General features: G+C 37.1%; 1 protein-coding gene across 3 annotated transcripts in view; it reads left to right on the forward strand.

The window, feature by feature from the left end:
- PTPRN2 (protein tyrosine phosphatase receptor type N2) overlaps positions 1–20,545 on the forward strand; it is a 655,166-nt gene that overhangs the window by 60,271 nt on the left and 574,350 nt on the right. For all 3 annotated transcript variants that reach the window (XM_057416429.1, XM_057416426.1, XM_057416428.1), the window contains exon 2: positions 5,059–5,109. In XM_057416429.1, the coding sequence (XP_057272412.1) occupies positions 5,059–5,109 (51 nt within the window). The remainder of the gene's footprint in view (positions 1–5,058; positions 5,110–20,545) is intronic.

A 20,545-nucleotide genomic window follows, 5' to 3' on the forward strand; every position in this document is an offset into this window, starting at 1 on the left:
TTCCTGGACCATAGTTCTTAATCTACTATAAGTAAGTAAACATGTGCTGTCTATTTAGTCACCCACAGCTGGTGTTGAACACCCAGTGAGGGCCATCAGACATGGCTGGTGTTGGCATACCCAGGTGTTTCCATTTTTGTTTCTCTCATTAGCAGTATTTATCAGCTCTTACCTTTCCAGCGTCTTCTTACTAGAATACAACTGAATCTGAAAGAAGCAGGTGAATGTGGAATAGATTCTAAACTACTCAAAATGCTAATGATCATTGGCATGTTTTGATGAAGGAATGTATATGGGCTAAAACTTAGTGATGTAGTGAGTTCGTTTTGGTCTGAAAATGTGAAGAGGCATTAGGTGCTCATGTTGCAGTGGAATGAAAAGTGTAAAAAGAAGTTGAGAACTCTCAACAACAGAAGGAGGTTTGTATTTTCTCAGTTTCTGACTGATAACTGTAGAGGAAATTTAGCTGTTCTTGCCTGTTGTTTGTTTTCTTGTTTGGATGGTTATAGGGTGTTTTTTTTATGAAGAGGGTCTATGGCCTTTTTTATTAATTTTAATAAAAATGCTTACATATTTTGGGAGTGAAGAGAATTGTTTAGTGTGAAATAGTTGGATAACTGGGGGAAAGGACAGATAAATAAACATAATAGAATCTGTTTGATCGGTGGATTTTTAAAAATTGTTTTCCTGATAAGTGAATTGCAACAGTTTTTTCTAGATGAAATTCAGGTGATTTCATCTGATGTTTTGACTGTTGTAATCTTGAGAGGCACCTCTTCTAAATACAAATGGTATATTCTCATAAATTATATATTCAGTTTATCTATATATAAATGTGTGTGTATATGTAAGTGGGTTCAAGAAAATGGATCTTGTACCTGACACAACTTAGTCGAAACACAGGCTACTACAGTCCATGTTTGGAAGCAAGGGTAAATTGGATATTTATTTATTCTTTTTGTCTTCTCTCTGACAGACCTACTTACCTCTGTGTATGAAAATTCACTTTATTGGTTTATATTGCACAGTCAGTCTGGGCTTTTCTGACTTGTAGTGAGCTTTACTCATGTAAACTCTTCTGGAATTCACTTTGGTAAATTATCAAGAAGATAGTTTAAAAGTCCATGATTTATGATTTGGACGAAGCCTTGGGTGAGATGGTTTAGTGTGAGGTGTCCCTGCCTATGGCAGGGGGGTTGGAACTAGATGATCTTGAGGTCCTTTCCAACCCTAACTATTCTTTGATTCTATATCAGTGGAAGTTAATGGACATATACCACACCTTTGCAAACCCTAACATTTTCAATGTGAAAAAACATGTAGCTGTTCAAGTATATGGGATAATCCCTACTGCTGTGCTAACTGGGTTTTAAATTGCTCCAATATGTGTCAGGGAACTGTAATCCTACTGCATTACAGGATGCACAGCATGGACTTGTGCCTTGGTTACAGGCGAGTGGGTGATCAACTCAGCTTCTTGTGGCTGCTGTTGCTTCTGTGCACAAGTCATTGCTCCAGCCTTTGTCGCTACTGAGATTTAGGGACCATACAAGTGTTAGTCGAAGAGGTGAACCTTTAATGCAAGTTAAGTAATAAACCTGTGTTTAAATTCTAGATTAAGCAAAGCAATCAATGTACACCTGTTCAGTTTTAGCCTCTGTTGGCTGGTTCAATAGTTACCTGAAGATCTTGTTAGTTCAGGGCTGCTGTATGAAGAAAGATAGGGGGTTTGGTTATTTTGGTTGTTTTTTATGGGGTTTGGAAGGATTGCATCAAGAGTGTGTGTTCTGGGAGATGATCCCTGGTAGGGAGATTGGTGGAAAATAAAATTAATTTTGATTGCATGAGGTGTGAACAGAATGAAGTGCTTTTTGGAGACAATACCACTTCATTCTTCAGTGGTGACTTATTACCACCATTATTATTAGCAGGTAGATGATATTTAAAATGAAATATGATGCTTCTTAATGTCACAGAAAATAACAACAAAAGACAAATTAGTAGCTAAATTAGCATATTGAGTGGTTGGATGAAATATGAATAACAATTAATGCTAGCAATAAATAACTTGGAGCAAAACATTTTTCAAGAAGTTTTGGAGCTCCTTGTCTATTTTGGAGTAATCATAGATGGATATAGTTTGCTGTGCATTTGCTTTATTAATTTCCTCTCCAAGACATAAGTTTCCAAGGTTAATTGTGTCAGATGCCTTGCTGCAGAAAGCATCAAATAATGAACTATTATGAAAAGAGAAACTAAAGCATGATAGTAATTTTTCTTTTGTGCTTTTTCATGGAAAATATATTAGGTGATAAAATATATTGAGCAAAATCACAATGCATTTAAATTGGAGTGCTGTATGAGGGTAGCCTTGTGGTTTATTTCTTTGTACCCAAACATGCTAAATTTGTTCATCTTGTATATCTGGATTTTTCTGCTTCTGAAAATATCAATATATTATAGAATGGCCTACCTCTAGCAGGTGCTTATGGTTCCAGCTCCCCAGGTGTTTCAGAATCAGCAATGCCTGAGTGAAATGCTCTTTTAATGTGCCGCTCCACTAGAAATGTTCCTGGTTGAAACTTCTCATCCGCCACCTTTTGGATCTACAGCACAGCCACTGTAGAATAGGAAATTTACTGCAAAACTACCTGCCTTCCCTCCATCAACAGGAAACTTTCTGCAGACCTTCATGGTTTATGGGCATTTCAGGCTTCTGGTTTTAAGTCTTGTGATCTCTCAGGAAAACGAGGCAGAGCCCTTTACCCAGACATTTGGGATTTTTTTCTATCCATTAACTTTTATGTTAGAAGAGATAACATCAGATTTCTGAAAACAGGAGTTTTGCAGTATGCCTTTCATTTGTCTAGTTTCTGTTGGCATTTGAAGTCTTTTTTTCCTGTGAGCATTCCTTTTTTTCAAGTGATCATGACTATGCTTTTAATTAGAGCTCTTGTACTGTATACTCTGTGCAGATGTGTTTGTCCCTGCCTGTCATTCTTGTCTGATGTTCTTTGGGTCAACATACAGTTAAGGCATCCTTCTGCTTTGCTGGGTCAGTACCAAGGATGCAATTGGATATCTTCAGTGAGTTTTCAGACACTGTTTCAGGTCAAATGGCTGTTAACAGTAGTCTTGTCTGGAGCAAAATTATACGCCTCTCAAAAATGCGTCACGAACCACAGTTTGTGGGTGGTATAAACACATGCTGTTCTACCATGCTCTGCTGGTAGAAGCTTTCCTGGTCTGAAATTTCCTCTTTTCCTTTCAAAAGCTACCAAATGCGTATCCACAGCTTATTGGTGCATAGGTAAAAGGATGAGAGAGCACTTTTACTGGTGTACATACTGTAGGTTTTTATTATCTGCTTAATGTTGTGTATATTGATTCTTTGCAGGCAGGTGTTGGGAAGATTTAAGGGATTCTGCTGGTGCTCCAGTACATCTCAAATTCATGTAGATGTGTTTGCGTAGCTCAGACCTAGTGCTGTGTTAATAAATCCTGCTGAGAGACACAGTCTATTAGTTCAGGTGTAATGATGTGCTAATACCTGCTGAAAGGCTATACAGGCATGCATAAGTCACTCTGTCCCCCTAAATTTTTCTTTTAGCAGTGTTAGGGCTCTGGTAATTAATAGGTGGAGAGTCTTGGGCTTTTCAGTTTTTTTTTTATTGTTTTTTGTTCTTTTTTTTTTTTTTGTTATTGCATATTTTTTGGTTGGTTTGGGGACTTTTTTCATTGTTGCTACAAGAACAGCCTACTTAACCCATTTAACTCTTACCAGAGGTGCTTGTACTCTGTGCTTCTGTGGACATTGGCATGGCTGGGAAGAGAGGATTTGCTGTTGTGTTTAGATGTGAAGTTCCTAGCTCTTTTTTATTGTGAAACTGTTTAAGGTCTCCTAATTTCTGTAAGTCCCTGTGTCCATTTATAAGCATAAGGTACTTCCCCAAGAAGATAACAAGCTTAATTGTGAAAATGTGTTCTCTAGGCCAGTTTTTGTGTTCAAAATATAGCCTCATTTCTTGGATTTTATCTAGTCCTAGGTCTGTATCTTAGTCAGAAAAAAAAGTAAAAGAAACGACTGGTTAACAGAGTGCGTGCCCTTAACAGTAGCATAATATTTCACGCTGCTTCTGTTGTGGTTCTTGTCTAATTCCCCACTGTAGATTGACCAGAGTAGAGGCACGTCTTTCCCACTTCTCTGCTGTGCTCACAAATGTCATCAGGAATTCATTTTAAGTGAAGATAAAGGGGATAATAACTAGTATCTCATTACCTGTTAGGTGATAATAGCAAGAGCGGAACAGAATACTTCACTGTGAAGATGTGTATAAGCAGATGAACTCAGATTGCCTATCTGGATATAGGCCCTAGGTTGAGGTATGGGGCTGATGTAGCAGGGGCCCATAAAGTGGCATATTTTAGAACAAATTTCCTGCTTCAAATGGAAAAAAAACCTAGGATATTTTACACAGACCTCTACTGATTTATCAGCTGTCTGTGAAGGTATCACAGTGTTCATATAAATGACTCAATTTTTCAAGTCTTTCTCCAAAGAGCTGGCGCTCCTGAGGATCTGTGGTTGCAGTTACTAAATCCAAGCCTAATTTGAGCAATTTGTATCAGATTCCTAGGAATGACCCATCACAGTAGAAATATTCTTAGGAAACTCTTGATTTCTTGGTATATGTTTTTGTAGCATATTGCAGCATTGCTGTGCTGTGTTACAATAATATATTCAAAATTTAGAGAACATGAGGTTCCTCAAATTACTAAATGAGACATGCACAGAGAAAACTGAAGCTTCAGTAGAGGAATGAGGGGGAAGAAAAATATCAAAGGTTATTTCTAGACATAACCAGCTAGAAAGATGTGCTGTCTAACCAGATCTGTTTCCATGTTCTTGACTTCCTGTACTGCCCAATTTAGACTTCTGAAGCCAACCAAATGTCTGACTATTGCTGATCATTTAGTAGCCTGAGAGGTCTTCAGTCTGCGCTAACTACCCACAGTTTGAAACCTGTATTAATCTTCACCTTTCTGCTGTGTTTTCAGGCTGCCTGTTTGAGGATGACCTTTGCAAATCATTTGAAATCTGTGTAAATGGTAAGTCTTCAATGTTTTGTTTGCTGACTACGCTGTCCTCTGCTGTGCAGTTGTGTGTAGTCGATTCGATAAGCCAAATCTATATAGGAAAGAGAGGAGAGAAAATGCCCGGTGTGATTATCATGCTCAGCAATCAGGTGAAATCTAATAGATTGAAAAATATTCTTTCAACCTTGAACAACACTATATTCTTTTATGAGAAACATTGTAATTTAATTAAACACACTGAAATACGGTAACATATTAATGCAGGGTGAAAATAAATGTTTTATTATCTTCAGGTTGCTCCTGTTTTTAGAGGATGATGTTGAGTAATTATCAGTCTCCTTTTCTTCAAAAGGTTGCTATTTATTATAATAAGAAAGAAGGTCTCAAAGGAAGACTATCATTGTTCTTGATTATGCTTCGTTTTTCTGTGTTCTTACTTGAACTGTGCAGAAGCAGCTTTCTTCTGCTCTCCTTTACAGTTTCTTTTCAGTAAGTCATAAAAAGCCAACAGAAATGTATGAATGAGTCTAATGGAATAGTAGGAAAGAACTTGTTATATGTTATGTCACATATATGTCACATGTTATATGAAATAATTTAAGTCCTGATGAAGGATGGACCATGTTTAGAGGGAGATCTTTTGAAGCAGTTGCATGAAATATGAAGCAATGTTGCAAAATATGTAGACCTATAATTAAGATTTTTTTTTTAAATTGGTATTACATTTTTTTGTGAATGATGGCATAAGTAGTTTTGTTTTCCATCAAGCAGAGAGGCCGATAATATGGGTCTGTCAATAGATGAACATTATTAATATCTTAACAAACATTTAAGTTGAAATGAGATGAAATTTCCATAGTTGTTGAATGTCAGACAAATGCATGCAGGAGAGGGAAATGAAAGACAGAAATATATTTAAGGGGCTGGGAGAAATTTAAATAGGTAAAAGGTTATAAACGGTGCATTTATTAACATCTCCAAAGGTAATTCTTGTGTAAGTAACATTTGAAGTTGTTTCAATAACATGCAAAAATTCCGCATTGACAATTTCCATGCAGACAGCAAAGAAGGGTACTGGCTGTTTTCTACAGTGGTGCATTTTGCTGACTGCCAATGATACTCAGAGCCTGACTCTAGTTTTCCGAAATACAAGTATAACATAACTGGGTTTTATGATAGGCCAACCATTGTGTCTGGCAGACAATGTATAATGGGGAATTTATGCAGTGGGTGATAGTAAGAAATGTCGGTACTTTAACTGATAGTAAAAGTCTTCAGCAGACTTCATAGGTTACTTCATAGCTTCTTGCTGTGTTTTCTTAATTGAAGATGTGGTTTCTAAAATCTCAATATGACTTTCACTAGCATGTGAAATGCATCTTTGAATTCAGAATGGACCTCTTCTGTAGGTCTAGTCTTATTTTGACATAACTGTAACTTAAAGGTCATTAGTGAATAAGCCTGTTGATCAATGATATTTTCTAATAACTGATCTTGATTAAAAAAATATGTTCAGGCATTCTGTTAGTGTGTTTAAGGTCACTGCAAAGTATTTTATTTTTCTATGACCTAGCTGGGCAAATGTTTTCTAGAGTGCATTTTAAATGCTGGCCTTGATATAAATAAAATAAACCATTCTTGAGGAAAATTATCAGATTTTTTGAAGATCATTCTTTGAAGTACAAAAATACTATCAGGTTTTAGTTTGTATGCATACCAGAAGAGGGCTGCTTGCTTCTGAGCAGTCCTTCTCATTTTTCCTGTCCAAACTGCTTTTGGTTCAACTGTATCTTTGAAGTTTTTCAGAAATCCTGTTGTATTAAAATGCAAAAGTTTTGCTGGATGGAAAGCTGAGGAACTTAAGTCTGTGAAGATCACTATTGCAAGGTCATGGAAAGGTTTGCGTCCTTTGTTGTCACACAAATGTGTATTTCTGAAGTACTGTGTGAAAGTGGGTAAGATACAGGAGCTGCTTTTGTGTAGCACCTTTGAAGCATCTGTGATCTGCAGATCTGAGTCTGACTCCTGCAGGAAGGCTGATAATTTTGATCTTTCTCTTGGTCTCGAGCAAAGGTAACTGAACTGACTGCATTTTCAAAAATGAAACTGGGTTTGTCTATTAAAGATGTAAGTCACAGTATTTGCTGTCTTTCATCCTGTCATCAACTGCAGACTTCAAGAACTTCTCATGCATGAGACTTGTAAAAGGATAACCAGAACATCAGCAACTGAGCTGTTTCATAACATAAAAATACTACTCTTTCCTTCTCATTTATTTTGAAGAATTAAGTGACTGAAAGATTTTGATAAGCATTCCTTTGCATGAATAAAAGGATGCTAAAAATTTTATTGTTGAGAGCAGTGTAATCCAGTTGTAATATCTAATATAAACAGCATAACTATCAGTTGCGCTGCTTATATCTGTTTTGGTCATATGCCATTTTCACTGGCCAAAGAACCTGCCTTAATAATGACTGTTGACTTTTTTGCCATTTTCCCTTGTAAATGGGTCTCTCTTGGCTTCAGTGATGGGTTTTCGCTTATGTTTGTTTAATAGCTCCAGCAGCATTCATGCAATATTAATTTATTTCCATAAACCTTTTATCAGTTTCCTGAGCTGCACTGACTCATCAAGTGGTTAAAAAGGAACATACTGTTTCATGTTTATCTTAATGGCATAAGGATAAGCCAGGCAAAAAGACTGAGGGACTTTTCCTGTACTCTTCCTTTGCAAAACTAGAACTTTGCAGAGTAAAGTTGCTTGGATGTCTTCTATTTAAATTCTGGTACAAAATTACCTCTATTTTACAGTTGGAGGAGCTGATATTTTCACCCATCTAAAATGCTTGAAAGCTTGCAGCTAAAAAACATGGTATGGAATCTGGATATGCTTATGAGCTTTAGATCCTAATAGAAAAGAATGTGGCATGCTGTAAGCTTGGAAATACTTGCTTCCCAGTTAAGTGCTGATAAACTGCTACAGGTGCTAAGGTGACAAATATCTTAATTAAACAACATACATGGTAGGGAAAAGAATAATGTGAGGATTCAGATTTGAAATGTGTAGTGACACAGCTGCAGGTGAAGAGGGATATAGTATACACAAGTTCATGTACATTTTGCTGTCTGGGTTAGAAATTTCAGGGATTGAGTTTGCCCATGTGTCTCTTTTTTTTTCTTGACTGTTAAACCTCAAATGTGTTTGTAAGAAAGGCAAAGCAAAAAATCATTGAGAAGAAATTTTTAGAGTATATCTGAGACAAAGATCCTTCACTTATCCTTGAACATTCCTGTATTTATATATTAAATCTATCGCAGTCAGATAAGTGGGAATACATCATGTTCTGTTTTGCATTTTAAGTGATAAGTAAAGCAGTTCATGTAAAACATCAGCTTGCTGTTGGAAACTTGAAACAAACTGGCTTCTCCAAGCAGCAAAGCAAAGACTAATTCTTATACTTTCACTTGAAATCATGCAGTTGAATTCTGCTGGTGCCACTGGGAAAGACACTATGTGGCATAGATAAAAGCATTCATTTCAGAATAACCATCCCCTATTATCCTCATTCCTCCCTTTATTAAACTGTTTGAACTGCTTATTTAGAAGGGTGGCATTCTTTCCCTTAGGTTTAATTTCCAGATATTTTGCTTCAGAAAGCTTTGTGTTGTGTTTTATCCATGCATGGATACCTTGATATCTTTTCTCCTTATCAGCAGTCTTTATAAGGCAGAGCAGTTTTATTTATGAAAGATGATGTGCCTGTATGCCTCCTTCCCATGTGAAATCATAACAGGGCTCATGCAGACAAGATCAGATTGTAGAAAACCACTCTGTGAGGCCAACCAAAAAAGTTAATTAAATACAGTCGCTGATGCAGGGTGCATCATTGAGTCAAGCCTCACTGACAACCACTAAACTTGTCTTAGGAAGACATGGTCTAATGTCTGTAGTAGTGTTTGAAAATGCTGTGCTTCTGAAAGGCTGTATAAACAGCTCTGCACAGCTGAATCAATATTGGTTTATGTATGCAAGCTGCACTTGTTAGGAGGGTCTTAGGTTAGCATGGTGTGTCAAAGGTGTTCAAGCATTGCAATACAAAGTCATAAGCCTTTCCAAGTTTGGATGTTTCCAGGTAGTTCAGAATATTAAGGTACTTTCTTGCTCAGCTATAGAGCTCCTTGAACATTTGGAATGTAAGTGATTGCATGTGGTGGTGATGAGCCGTAAATGGTAAACATGTGCTACAAATGATAAGGGAGAGGAGTCAGGATCCCTGAAATGGTTTCTTGAACTTAATGTGTTATGCTTTGAGGTTTTCCAGGTCATTGCCTGGTAGGGTGGAATTACAGAGAGAGATGCACCTCAGCATTGTTTAGCTAACAGATGTCTGTGGCTACATCTACATCTGGAAGGCACTGCTCTCACAACAGCTGTTGAAGTTTTTGTCAAATGACACTATAAATCTGTTCCTAAGCTTTCTGAAGCTTTTCAGTGAGCATCAGTGCTTGTTATAACTAAGTTCAGACTTCTGAGGAGTAATGCTAAGTGGTACCTCTGCCTGCTGTTGCTTTCTTGTATGTACAGAGAATTTCTGTGCTTTCCGAGGATGTGGGAATTCTTCACAGATAACTGAAGTCCTAATACCACCATATGAGGTAAACCTGATGTTGTCGCTTTGAACCTGAATTATGAGGTAAATGGGAATACATGTATGTTTGGAGTAAAAACCTGGCCAGTTACGCCTATACAAGGATTTACTTTTGCTGATGCTTCCATATCAGTTCAAGGAGATCATGGGACTTTTTTTTTTCTTTGTCAGACTTATTTTTTTAAAACATACTTTGAATAACTAAGTCAGAAGAATGTCAGAATCTGGTGCAACTTTGAAATCTGCTATTGTATAATGGTATTCCAAAACCCCACATCTTCAGAATTACTTACATACTTCATTCAACTGAAATCAATGGTGAGTTAGCACCTAAATATTCCTGAAAATCTATGGCTATGAGGATGGTGCCTTGGTTATTAGGAATATTTTACATTTAAAAACTTCATACACACCTTTTGAAATAATTCTGTGGAAATTAGCCCAAAGATTCAAATTTTCACTTTTTCCCCACATTTGTTCTATATTAGGTTATGTGAGTCATGTAATAGGAGCAAGTAAATGATATAGAGCTCTTTTGGCAGGAAGACTGGTTTCCCATTAGCCTATGTACTCTGTCATGTTAGCTCTTGCTTCTCCTTATCTTATGAAGCTCTAAAGCTATTCTATGGTATTGATGACAGTGTCAGAGCTCCTCAGGATTAATGAGCATAAGAGACATTGCAACACAACTTGTTATAAATGGTGATAACACGCTGAAAGGCAGCAGAAGATAGTGAGTGGAGGAATTTGAGGGCTTCTCAGCTCTGCTTCACCTCACCATGCTGCTGCTTTGCAGATAAATTGTACCAGCTCAATTTCTAAACTAGAGGAGTCTGATTTGCTATTGGATATACACAGTGTTAGCTAACAGAAGCACTGTCAACATGCATACTGAACAGTTCTGAGCTATGTGAGGTAAAAGCGTTGTGAAAAACCAACATTTTAATTTTTACCATGAGTTAAAAATGCCAGTGCAGTGATGACTTCATCAGCTTTACCTTGTATAAATCATGTGGTACTTGTTTTTGTCTCTGAAGGGCTATCTATCTTCCAAACTATCTATTTGTGTCTTGTGTTTACCTCAATGTGGTGTTAAAATAGCTACTTGTGTGATAGTGGGGTAAAAGTGTCTAGCCCAACTGGCGTTAAAGCTGAAGTAGTGATCAAAGGTGAAGTTAGAATTCTCTCATTAGAAAAAGATGCCTAGCATGAGAATGCAACTATGGTTATCCACCATCCCAGCTGTCGCTAAAAAAGCTTTATTGTGGTTATTTTTTTGTGGAGAATTTGAACTTGTAGCTCCTGCAGGGCACAAAACCATCACTCAGACTTCACTGACAGCCTGATGTTCAGCACCAAGTGAGAGGTAAGTATGTACAACTGTAAATCTACCACCAGCCACATGTAATCCTTTATGTCGTTGTGTCATGTGCTAGTAAATAAGTCTTGGAGCTGCTGAGTGTTGCATTTTGTTTCATGTGGACAGACCCCTGTTTTCTTATAGGTCAGGCAAGAATGCTGCCGTGCTGTCATATGGGAACTGTAATTTCTATCTTAATGTTGTGACTTGTGGGTAATGTATTTTCTTGCTCTGAATATCAGCACTGGGTTTCACAGAACCAGAGCAGGGACTGCACATGAAATTGTTTATGCAGTGTATGTCTGGGGAATTTTGGTGTCTGTAGGTTGGGTGTGTTTGGGGGCCTAGGTATTGGAGAGTATATTTAATTATCTAGGATGTCTCTTTTACCCAAATTACGTGTTTGTGATAAGGTCAGTGAGCCTTAAAATCTAATATAATATCTAATATTAAGTAGAACTGAAGTTTTAATAGTATTTTTCCACTGAATATTTGATATGAAGTTTTGACTTTTACAAGATGTTCTTTTTTTTTTTTCTTTGATAAATACAATTTGTATTTGTCTGCAGCTTTTTGGACCTTGAACGAGGCAGAATACATATAATTTAAGGTAGCTTTAAAGATGTATGTTACACTACCATGTTAAATCTTATGGAAAATATACTTGGGTATTTGAAATATTGTCTGTATTGTGTACTTTGTTAGTGTGTGGTAAACGCCTTTGTTAACAGGCTTGTGTAAGCTATGTAGCACCTGTTGGCATGTTTGTTGGGCATATGTGGAGATATCCTTATTTCATGGTTTTATTACACTGGAGACAAAAAAAAAAAGTAATTGTAACATTTGGGAGACCATGGAAAAGTACAGCTTGTTTGAAAAAAAGGCATTAGGGAGTCTGAGTAAAAATTGTGCCTGATGAATCATGAACACAAGAGCCTGAAAAGGACAGAGTGGTCTGTAGAGAAGAGAGCACCAAGGCATAATGTTCTGTCAATGAGGTGGAAAGCAAATGAATCCTGGTTTGGAGTGACAGGGCAGCAGTGTGCTTCTGCTGAAAATCCATCATACTTTCTCCCCTTCATGTGTCAAGGGGCATTCAGAATTGTTAGAGTTTAATTTATGATTAGGATGTTCGGGCTGTGGCTTGGGGGGGGGGGGGAGAAGAATAGGCGGTTGTGTGGTTTTTCTTTTTTTTTTTCTTTAAATTTTTCACCTCTACTAACCCCCCCCCCCCAATGAAACAAAAAATCCCAGTTCTCCCCCCATCTCCACTGCATAAACGTATCTATGAACAAAAACTAGTAATAAAAATTGACAAAGCCAAGGACACATGAAATTTGTGATTTGTTAGTGATGGCTCTACAGCTATTATTGGACAATTCCAATTTTGGGTTATTAGATAAGATATTTTTTCTGGTGTTAAAAAGATATCTTCATTTTGCTTGTTGATTACTTAAAATGTGTAATTCCACAAATGAAGTGCATAAATTTGGATCTGCTTGCTTATTTTCGACTTCAGTTAATCCCTGTTAGATGTGAAACTGTGATATTTGCCTTAGTCTCCCTGAATATTGACCCAGTTAATCACTGCTGCACTGAGACAATCAATTTAATTATTATCATTAATTGTCAGAGTACTTTGGTAATTAACAGAAGCATTGACAGTGTTTAAAAGAGGATAGACTGCAAAACTTTGAACACATTTCCTGCCTGAGAAAATTGTATGCTTTTTTTATAGTCATGCTGCTTCTATGTTTCTTTCTGAAAACTGCAGTAATACTGTCTAATAGTACATATGCTTAAAATATGGGATTGTGAAATGGGCTATGTATTTCCAAAATATTCAGTTTTACAAGACCATTAATGAATGGCTTTTGACTATTCACTTTGCATTTTCTTGTGTGTGGGAGGCAAAGCTGTGGATTTCTTAAACATATCCTGCCTAACAACATTCTGGATGTTTTTTTTTTTTTTGTTGTTTGCATTGTTTTCTTTACAGTTACAAGTTTCTCTGTGCTTACATGCCATACTTGTCGTGTTTCAATTTTTGTTTTATTTTCTGTCAAAAGTTCTGTCAAAAATCCTTTTTGCTGGACAGACCACGCATCAGTTGAGTACTGTTGCGTTACAGTAATCATTTAATGAACGTCTTTTTATTGCTGCCTTCATAGTATTTGACAAGCTCTAATAGTGTTTTTTACTCTAAATCTGCCTTTAGACAGTAAACATAATAGAGAACAAGTTATTTCTGGTTTGCAGGAGGAGGGAATGTTGAGGTCCTGGCTAAGTAGCTTCTCAAATATGAGAAAACTGAGTAACAAAACCTCATTACTTGAATCACCTGAAACCATATCTACCTCAGCAGAACAAAACTCTTGATTACAGTTTCTGTAAGACATAGTGACCTTCTTTCGTCTGAAGGTAACTTGTATGTGAAAATATATTCTGTAATAATATCCATGACATTATGGAAGAAGCTGAGGAGGCCATTACCTTATAATAATCTGAGATGCAAATTCATGGAAGACATATATATGAAAATAACTCTTAGTGACTGCTTGCTCTGAACAGATGAACTAAACAGATATATTTTCTTTTTTTAATTTTAAAGTAAAGAATGTTGAAATTTTATCTCAAGTTGTGTGCCTGTTACTGGAAGTGCTTAATTTGGACTGGATTGGGTCCAAAGTAGAACATTCATCGAGGGAGACCTAGAAAATACATACTTTATCATAATGCTTAGAATAAATGCTCTGTAATTAAGAACAGTAAGAGGCTTTTTTTTTTTCTTCTATCCTCGTTTAATAAATAAGAACAAAATGAAAGTGAACTAATCATAGCACTGTTGATTAACAGGTGAAGACCTGTTAATGAAAAGTCATTCTCTGTTATAAGCCATTTGAAAGCTTGAAATTAAACAGAGTTTTCTTTTATGCCCTACAGCCTCCATGGCAACAGCAACAAAAGTTGCTCTAGAGGTAGACGGAGCAAATATATTTTATGGTCCCAAACTATTTAGTGTAATTTAGTCTTTTAATAGCTTTGGCTGCTGCTCTGCATAAGAAATATTTGGTTGTCTTTACTGCTGTGTCAGCATGCCCTGAAGTAGGATCAGCATGGCTTAAGAGGGTTAGTAACAGCAGTGGATGTCAAGGGAGAGTAAGGGAATAAAACATTTAGTGTTTGGACTCTAAACTCTTCAAGGAAAGATATCTGTTAAAAAAAAAAAAAGCTTTTAATGCCGCAAACATTTGTGTTAATGTTAAATTTGCAATATGATAAGGTTGAAAATAAATATTAAATTTATTCTCTTTTAGCCCTTTTAAGCTTTTATTTAGCTTTTCAATTGCATTATCTCTCTCTTTCAGAGATTTGACTATGCCATCATAGTTTTTTCCTGGAAGTAATATGACAGGTATGATTGTGAACAGCTGCCGGCTAGGCAATTTTTTCAATGGCAAAAATGTGTTTTGTTAGCTTTCCCTATCTGTTATTGAGCTGTAATTGATTCTAATAGATGAGAAATAAGTGTATTATCCAACCAGAAACTGTGCTGGTGGCGGAAATAGAAAATTGAGGGTAGAGAGAACAGCTGGTGAGACATTCAGGTTCTTTTATTTTTTTTCTTTGTCTTGTAGTCCTCTCTATTGACTACATCATGCTGCTCTATCTCTATTCCTCAGAAGTTTCAGATGAAAAAGGTATTAGGGGTTTATTGACAATTAGATGCTTGGACTTTTGGATGGTAGCTTTGTAATTTATTGGACACTAAAGATGACAACCTGCAATACACACTCATAGTGGGTGCAGTTTAAATGGCTCCTGGATTTCAGCAATTAAACCAAATATTTTTGCTTTGGAAGTGCAGTGCTTTTTGGGGTGAGTGGTGGTGTACTGTTTTTGAACTGTAATTAATTTTGTAGCTTCAAGTAATGAATTTGACTGAATCTTGTGTTTATCGTGACTTCAACTCTTCCAAACTTTTCCAAATTGTAGTAGTCCCCTGCTAGTCTTCTGATTCCATCCCTTTTGTTAGGATGTCGTTTTATTACCCTTCAATGCTTAATTTCTAAGTTTGAGATATGAAGATGTACTAGACTTCTACAATAATTAAGAGTACCTACTTTACTGACAGCCTGCCTTAATTTTAATGTAATTTTGCTGATGGCTTATGCCACGTAACGTAATGGAACAAGCTGTTCTTTCCCTGATAGTAGCTATTAGAAAAGTTTTTCTCTTGAATTTGTACCTATAATTTTGCTTACATGTGTTTAGAGAATAATTGTATTCTAAAAATACTTGATTTCTAAGTGAGCTAATCTTTTTCTGTTTCTCTTCTCTTTAGCTCTTATTTTTTACTGAGTTCAAAAATTTCTGTGAATAATGGCTGGAAAAAAAAGGATCAGTATGTTCAATAAAATGTAAGATGATATAATGCTGATACACACTTAAGAAAAAACAGTCTTATTCTATGTTTCAAATTCTTTTTTATTCACTTCAATTTTTATTAACTTTAGATGCCAAAGTTCCACTCAATGGTTTGTAAAGGTTTGAAATTTGGTCTAACACTAAGGTTTCCTTTTCTTTTAGTAGATCAGTTGCTGTTTTAAATAAGATCAGTGCCTTTGCTTGGAAGCCCAAGGAGTGGTCTTCGTGCTCCTCTAGTCAGAGCTCACCAATACAAATGCTTGAGTCGGTTATAATTGAAGAAAGCAGTTTGGGCAGAACAGAATCCCTGTTTCATTACCACTCCACTGGAGAGTGGAATGCCGAGTGCCAAAGGGCTGATAAAAGTTTTTAACACTGCATTACAAATTATAAATCAACATTCCTTGAAAATGTAGTCAGCCAGTTAGTGCCCATTTCACATCTCTAATTTTAAATGCATTGCCAGTTTGAAGTCGCATCTTCTTGATTGGCTTTATTTAAAATTATCTGAAAAGATTTATGATAGCCCACCAAAATGTTGTTTATTGTCCCTGAGGAACTGGATCATTGGCTAAAATTATTTTATGAAATATTACCCTTCACAAATGAGGCCAAAAAATATTTACAGGTTTCAATGTATTTTGTGGCATGGTAACTAAAAATAAGTTATGACCAGAACAGAGGTTAAAAGCATATTTTAGAATGGAAGACAGCTGCAGCTTCAAAAAGATTATCCACCTGAAAAATCTGTAGAAAAAATCAACTGTTCTTTTTTATCCGCAGGCATCTCTTGGTCAGCTGACACTGACTAATCTCTAAGTTCTGGAGATACCATAGTGTTCTTGTTTTTGCTGGGGTAGTTAGATTTTTGCATCACAGCTGAGATAGGGCTGTGGTTTGTATTTGTGTTGGAAGCTGTTGATAACACAGGGATGTTTTCATTACTGCTGAACAGTGCTTACACAGCATCAAGGCCTTTTCTACTCCTCACCCCACCAGTGAGCAGGCTGAGCGAAGGTTGGTGGGTGGCTGCTGCCCAGGGGCTGACTGGGTGTTGGTTGGTGAAGAGCAATTGTTTTCATTTGCATCACTTCTCTTGCTTGGGTTTTGTTTCTCCCTGTTTTCTTTTTCATTAGAATTTATTATTTTTATTGGTATTCAATTATTAAACTGTTCTTACCCTAACTCACAAGTTTTCTGTATTCTACCCTTCCAATTCTCTCGCCCCTTCTTCCCAGCCTTTCTCCCAACCATCTTGCTGTGCAGGGAGTAAACATGTGGCTGTTTGGTGCTTAGTTGCTGGCTCTGGGCTTAAACTATGCTTAATTCTTTCTTAGGGCTGCGATAGTTTGTGAAGTTGAGGTAATGGTTCCTTCCTACTTTGTTTAAACAGGTAACCCACAAATGCAGGTCAGCTTATGGTTTCTTGCTGGTTATAGGGAGCATAACGACATTCCTTTGTCATAGACCAAGATAGTTCAGAATTCTAAGGTTAAGGGTTTTCATCAGACATTTCATTCATGTACATAAGTAAATATTTCACTTTTTTAATCTGAATGTCTCTACATTAGATATAAACGGGAAATGGACATTTGTTAATTAAGCTACAACAAGTGCAAATTTCCGGTGCCATTACAAGCTGCCTTTTTAGATACCATGACAATGACATTAAGCATTTGCTAAACAAAATCTGCTTTTGTGTGTCATGCAGTTTGCATCCTGTTTACTATTAAGAAGTTGTTGGCACAGGCATAAGCCATTTTGTTAAAAACAATAAATAAACAGAAATCTCTTGGTCTGAAATCAGCTGTCTTCATAAATATGGCATTAGATGGAAAAAGAGGAGAAGCCATAGTTTTCTTTTTTCCTTTTTTTAATTTTTTTTTATGAGCTCGTGCTTGTACATCAGGTATTATAATTTTATGGAGCTGCAGCTCTTATTATGTGAACCCGCATCTTCAAGCAGGGAAACACTTTCTAACCACATGAAAATACAAACCTGTCCCATGCTCAGAAGGAAGGCTTACAAGGAGCCGTTTGTATAGGTCTCCTGCATGACATTGAGGACCATAGTTTTGGATCCCTGCCTGCCTCACAGAGCTGAAAATGTTAGTTCTACCTCCCAAAACTGTGACCTGGGCTAATCTCTGCCTTCCTTGTGGCAGCTGGTAATCTTGCAGTAACATGGGAGGAGCTGCGCATCCAGGAGGTGTTTTAATCTTATTACATGAAGTTTGGGATGATCACTTGGATGTCACTACAGAGAAAGGCTTTTGGATTAAAAAAAAATAAAAATCCAGTGATAATACCAAATCTCATGAGGTTGAAAATTGTACATAACTAATTGACTATGAACTGCCTCTTGTTTTCCAAATGCTAAAAAAATTAGTCCTATCCTCAGTCCATAGTCCCTTGATTGTTCTCTGTTTCAACTATACAGGAACTTCTTTGTAGTTTGTGAGCCCCCAGTTGACTCTCTTGCTCGAAAAAAATAGCATGTTATGGCTATATAATCAATGACATAGTCTAAAACCACTCCATTAAAGGGAAAAAAAAGATGCAAACAATGCGAGAACTCATCTCTTGTATAGAAAGATGATTATGATGATATATGAGGTTTTCTTGGTGGAAAAGACTAATGCAGGTCACTGATTTTTAAAAAGCTTTATCCCTTGCTAGACAAGGGTATTTTTTAGGCAGTCTAACATACTTGCAGAGGAGCAAAGCCATATGTCACTGCAGCAGGGTTGTCCTTTGGCTTGAATAAAATGAGAATATGAAAGATTTTATTGCTTTGGGTATTAATTCCGCTTCAACTTGATTACTACCTATATTATCCACAATATCAATGTGGAACATGCTGCAAATCAAGTGGCAACAGTTTGATATATTTCTACTTGTTTACTACCTGTGCCAGTGAGCTGTGCTGTCTGCATGGTTGGATCCGTGCTCTGCTGAGGTCTGTGAGGGTTGTGTGCCAAACGGCTAGCTCTGCCCACGTGAGCAGCATCTGCGAAACCTTTTGCACAGTTGCACTAGAAGAAACTATGAAGAGTATTGATTTTTGGCCATTTTTACGGAAGGTAGAAGAGAATCTGAATGGGGCTTTAGCAACTCAGAATTTTGTCATTTTGCTGTTAACAATATCTGAATCAACTTCAGACTCAACCCAAGAATTCAGGATCAGCAAGAGTAGTAGTTTGCTGCTCTTTCAGCTGGGCCTCCATAAGCTCTGTTCTCCAGAGCTCCTCAGCTCAGTGTTAACATATCCATGCTGTTCCTGCCAAATTGGAGCAAAGTCTGTCTGTGACCTGACACCTTTTCTCCTTGTCATAGCGTGGGATGCCCTGTGTGAGCAGCATTTGCTCCTTAAGGGAAAGGAAGCTGAGTTTTTTTTTTCTGCAAATTGAAGGGAGATACTGAAATGATGCTGAATGGGGTAAGAGAGGTGCTTTCAGGGCTGTGAAGGGAGCCTGGATGCATATAAGGGATGGAGGATGAAGTGAAGGAACCCCAAAGGTAGTAAAAGGCTGGGGAGCCCTTAGTTCCCCACATCCCTTCTTCCCATTCACACCTTCATCCTTTGTTCCTCGAGTGTCACCAAAAGTAGAATTTATTTTTGCCTCCATGACTGAGGGATGGCCCAGGCAATGGAAAGGAGCCTCAGAGCTGGGTGAGAACACATGATTCTGGGTGCTTTTGTGAAAAGGGCACCTATGGGGAAAGCATAATGGTGGAGAGGTGTGGAGCCAGTGCAAACAACCTTGGTTTTTGCTTCATCAAGGCTGGGATAAAAAAGCCAGTTCTGTTGGGCCAGGTTCTTAGACTTCCTGTAGTGGCCAGTTGGGTCACAAGCACAGAAATTGTTTGGCTTACCAGATCACTACAGAGAAAACTTGGGCATTGTTTCCATTGACATTCCCTTATACTTCCATTCCTAAATCTGTTACTAACCCCAAAAAGTAAAAAATAGTCCTTAATGAGCATTCTTATATGTACTCAAATAACATTTTAATATTATTGTAGACATGCTTTGACTTTTATTTTATATTTGAGTTAATCCATCATTTAGTACAGTTTAAAACTATAGCAAATATTTAATCTTTTTAAAAGGATATTTACTTTTAAAACAGGAAACCTGTGTTTTTCTTCATAGGGGAAAAGTACAACACTTGGGGAAAATTAATTTATAGAGTCAGTCCCTAATTTTATTCCATGGGTCACTGTCTGCTCATTTGCATCGAGTGCTTGTGTGAGGAAAGGGCTAAAAATAGAGCGAGTTAGCTTCAGTGCCAGAGGTCTGCAAGGTCATATCCAAGATGGGAACATCTAATGAGAAGAAAGTTTCTTTTCCTGAATCTTCCATATCCTTTTGAGGTGTTAGTGTCACAGAATGTGAAATATGGAAAAATAATAAATCTTTAAAGTGAGAGCTTATGGAAGAATGTGTCAGAAAAGACTGTAAGGCACAGCTCTTGTATGGACATCCCCCTTCCGTAGGTGTTTGTGAGAGTTCAGTTTTTTGGGTCTTCTTGCTTGTTTGTTTTCCCTGTTCAGTTAAACTGGAAAAGCATAAATTCTGTGATGGGCTGATGTGCTTTTTTGTGTTTGAATAACCCTCGCCTAATATTTCTGAGAGGTCAAGAGTCTATTTGTCATCAGTGCTGAGTAAATCTAGTAGGCAGGTGTAGCGGGTTGAGATGTCTAGCTATCTCTATTCATTGCTATGTCTGTTTAACCAAGTTTAGTCTGATATCTTTGTCTTGCCCTAACCAGTAGCAGTTTAACAGTAACTGGATGAATTAGCTAATCTCTAAAGCCCATTACTACTTGTTCTGCTCCATGCATTTGCTAGGCTGCTAAGTTATGATGAAGGGTGCTAGCAGTGTAGAGCTGATAGCTTGAGAGGCATCATTGACAGCCCTGCAGTGTCAGGGTCGTGATTATAACTACTGCAAAGAGAAGCATAACTGAAGCAACATAATCTCTGATTCTGCAAAAAATACCGTTA

Source organism: Pezoporus wallicus, unplaced genomic scaffold (genome assembly GCF_028554395.1).
Source record: "Pezoporus wallicus isolate ANWC-B61680 ecotype Strahan unplaced genomic scaffold, APGP_CSIRO_Pwel_v1 contig_3847, whole genome shotgun sequence".
Taxonomy (NCBI): domain Eukaryota; kingdom Metazoa; phylum Chordata; class Aves; order Psittaciformes; family Psittacidae; genus Pezoporus; species Pezoporus wallicus.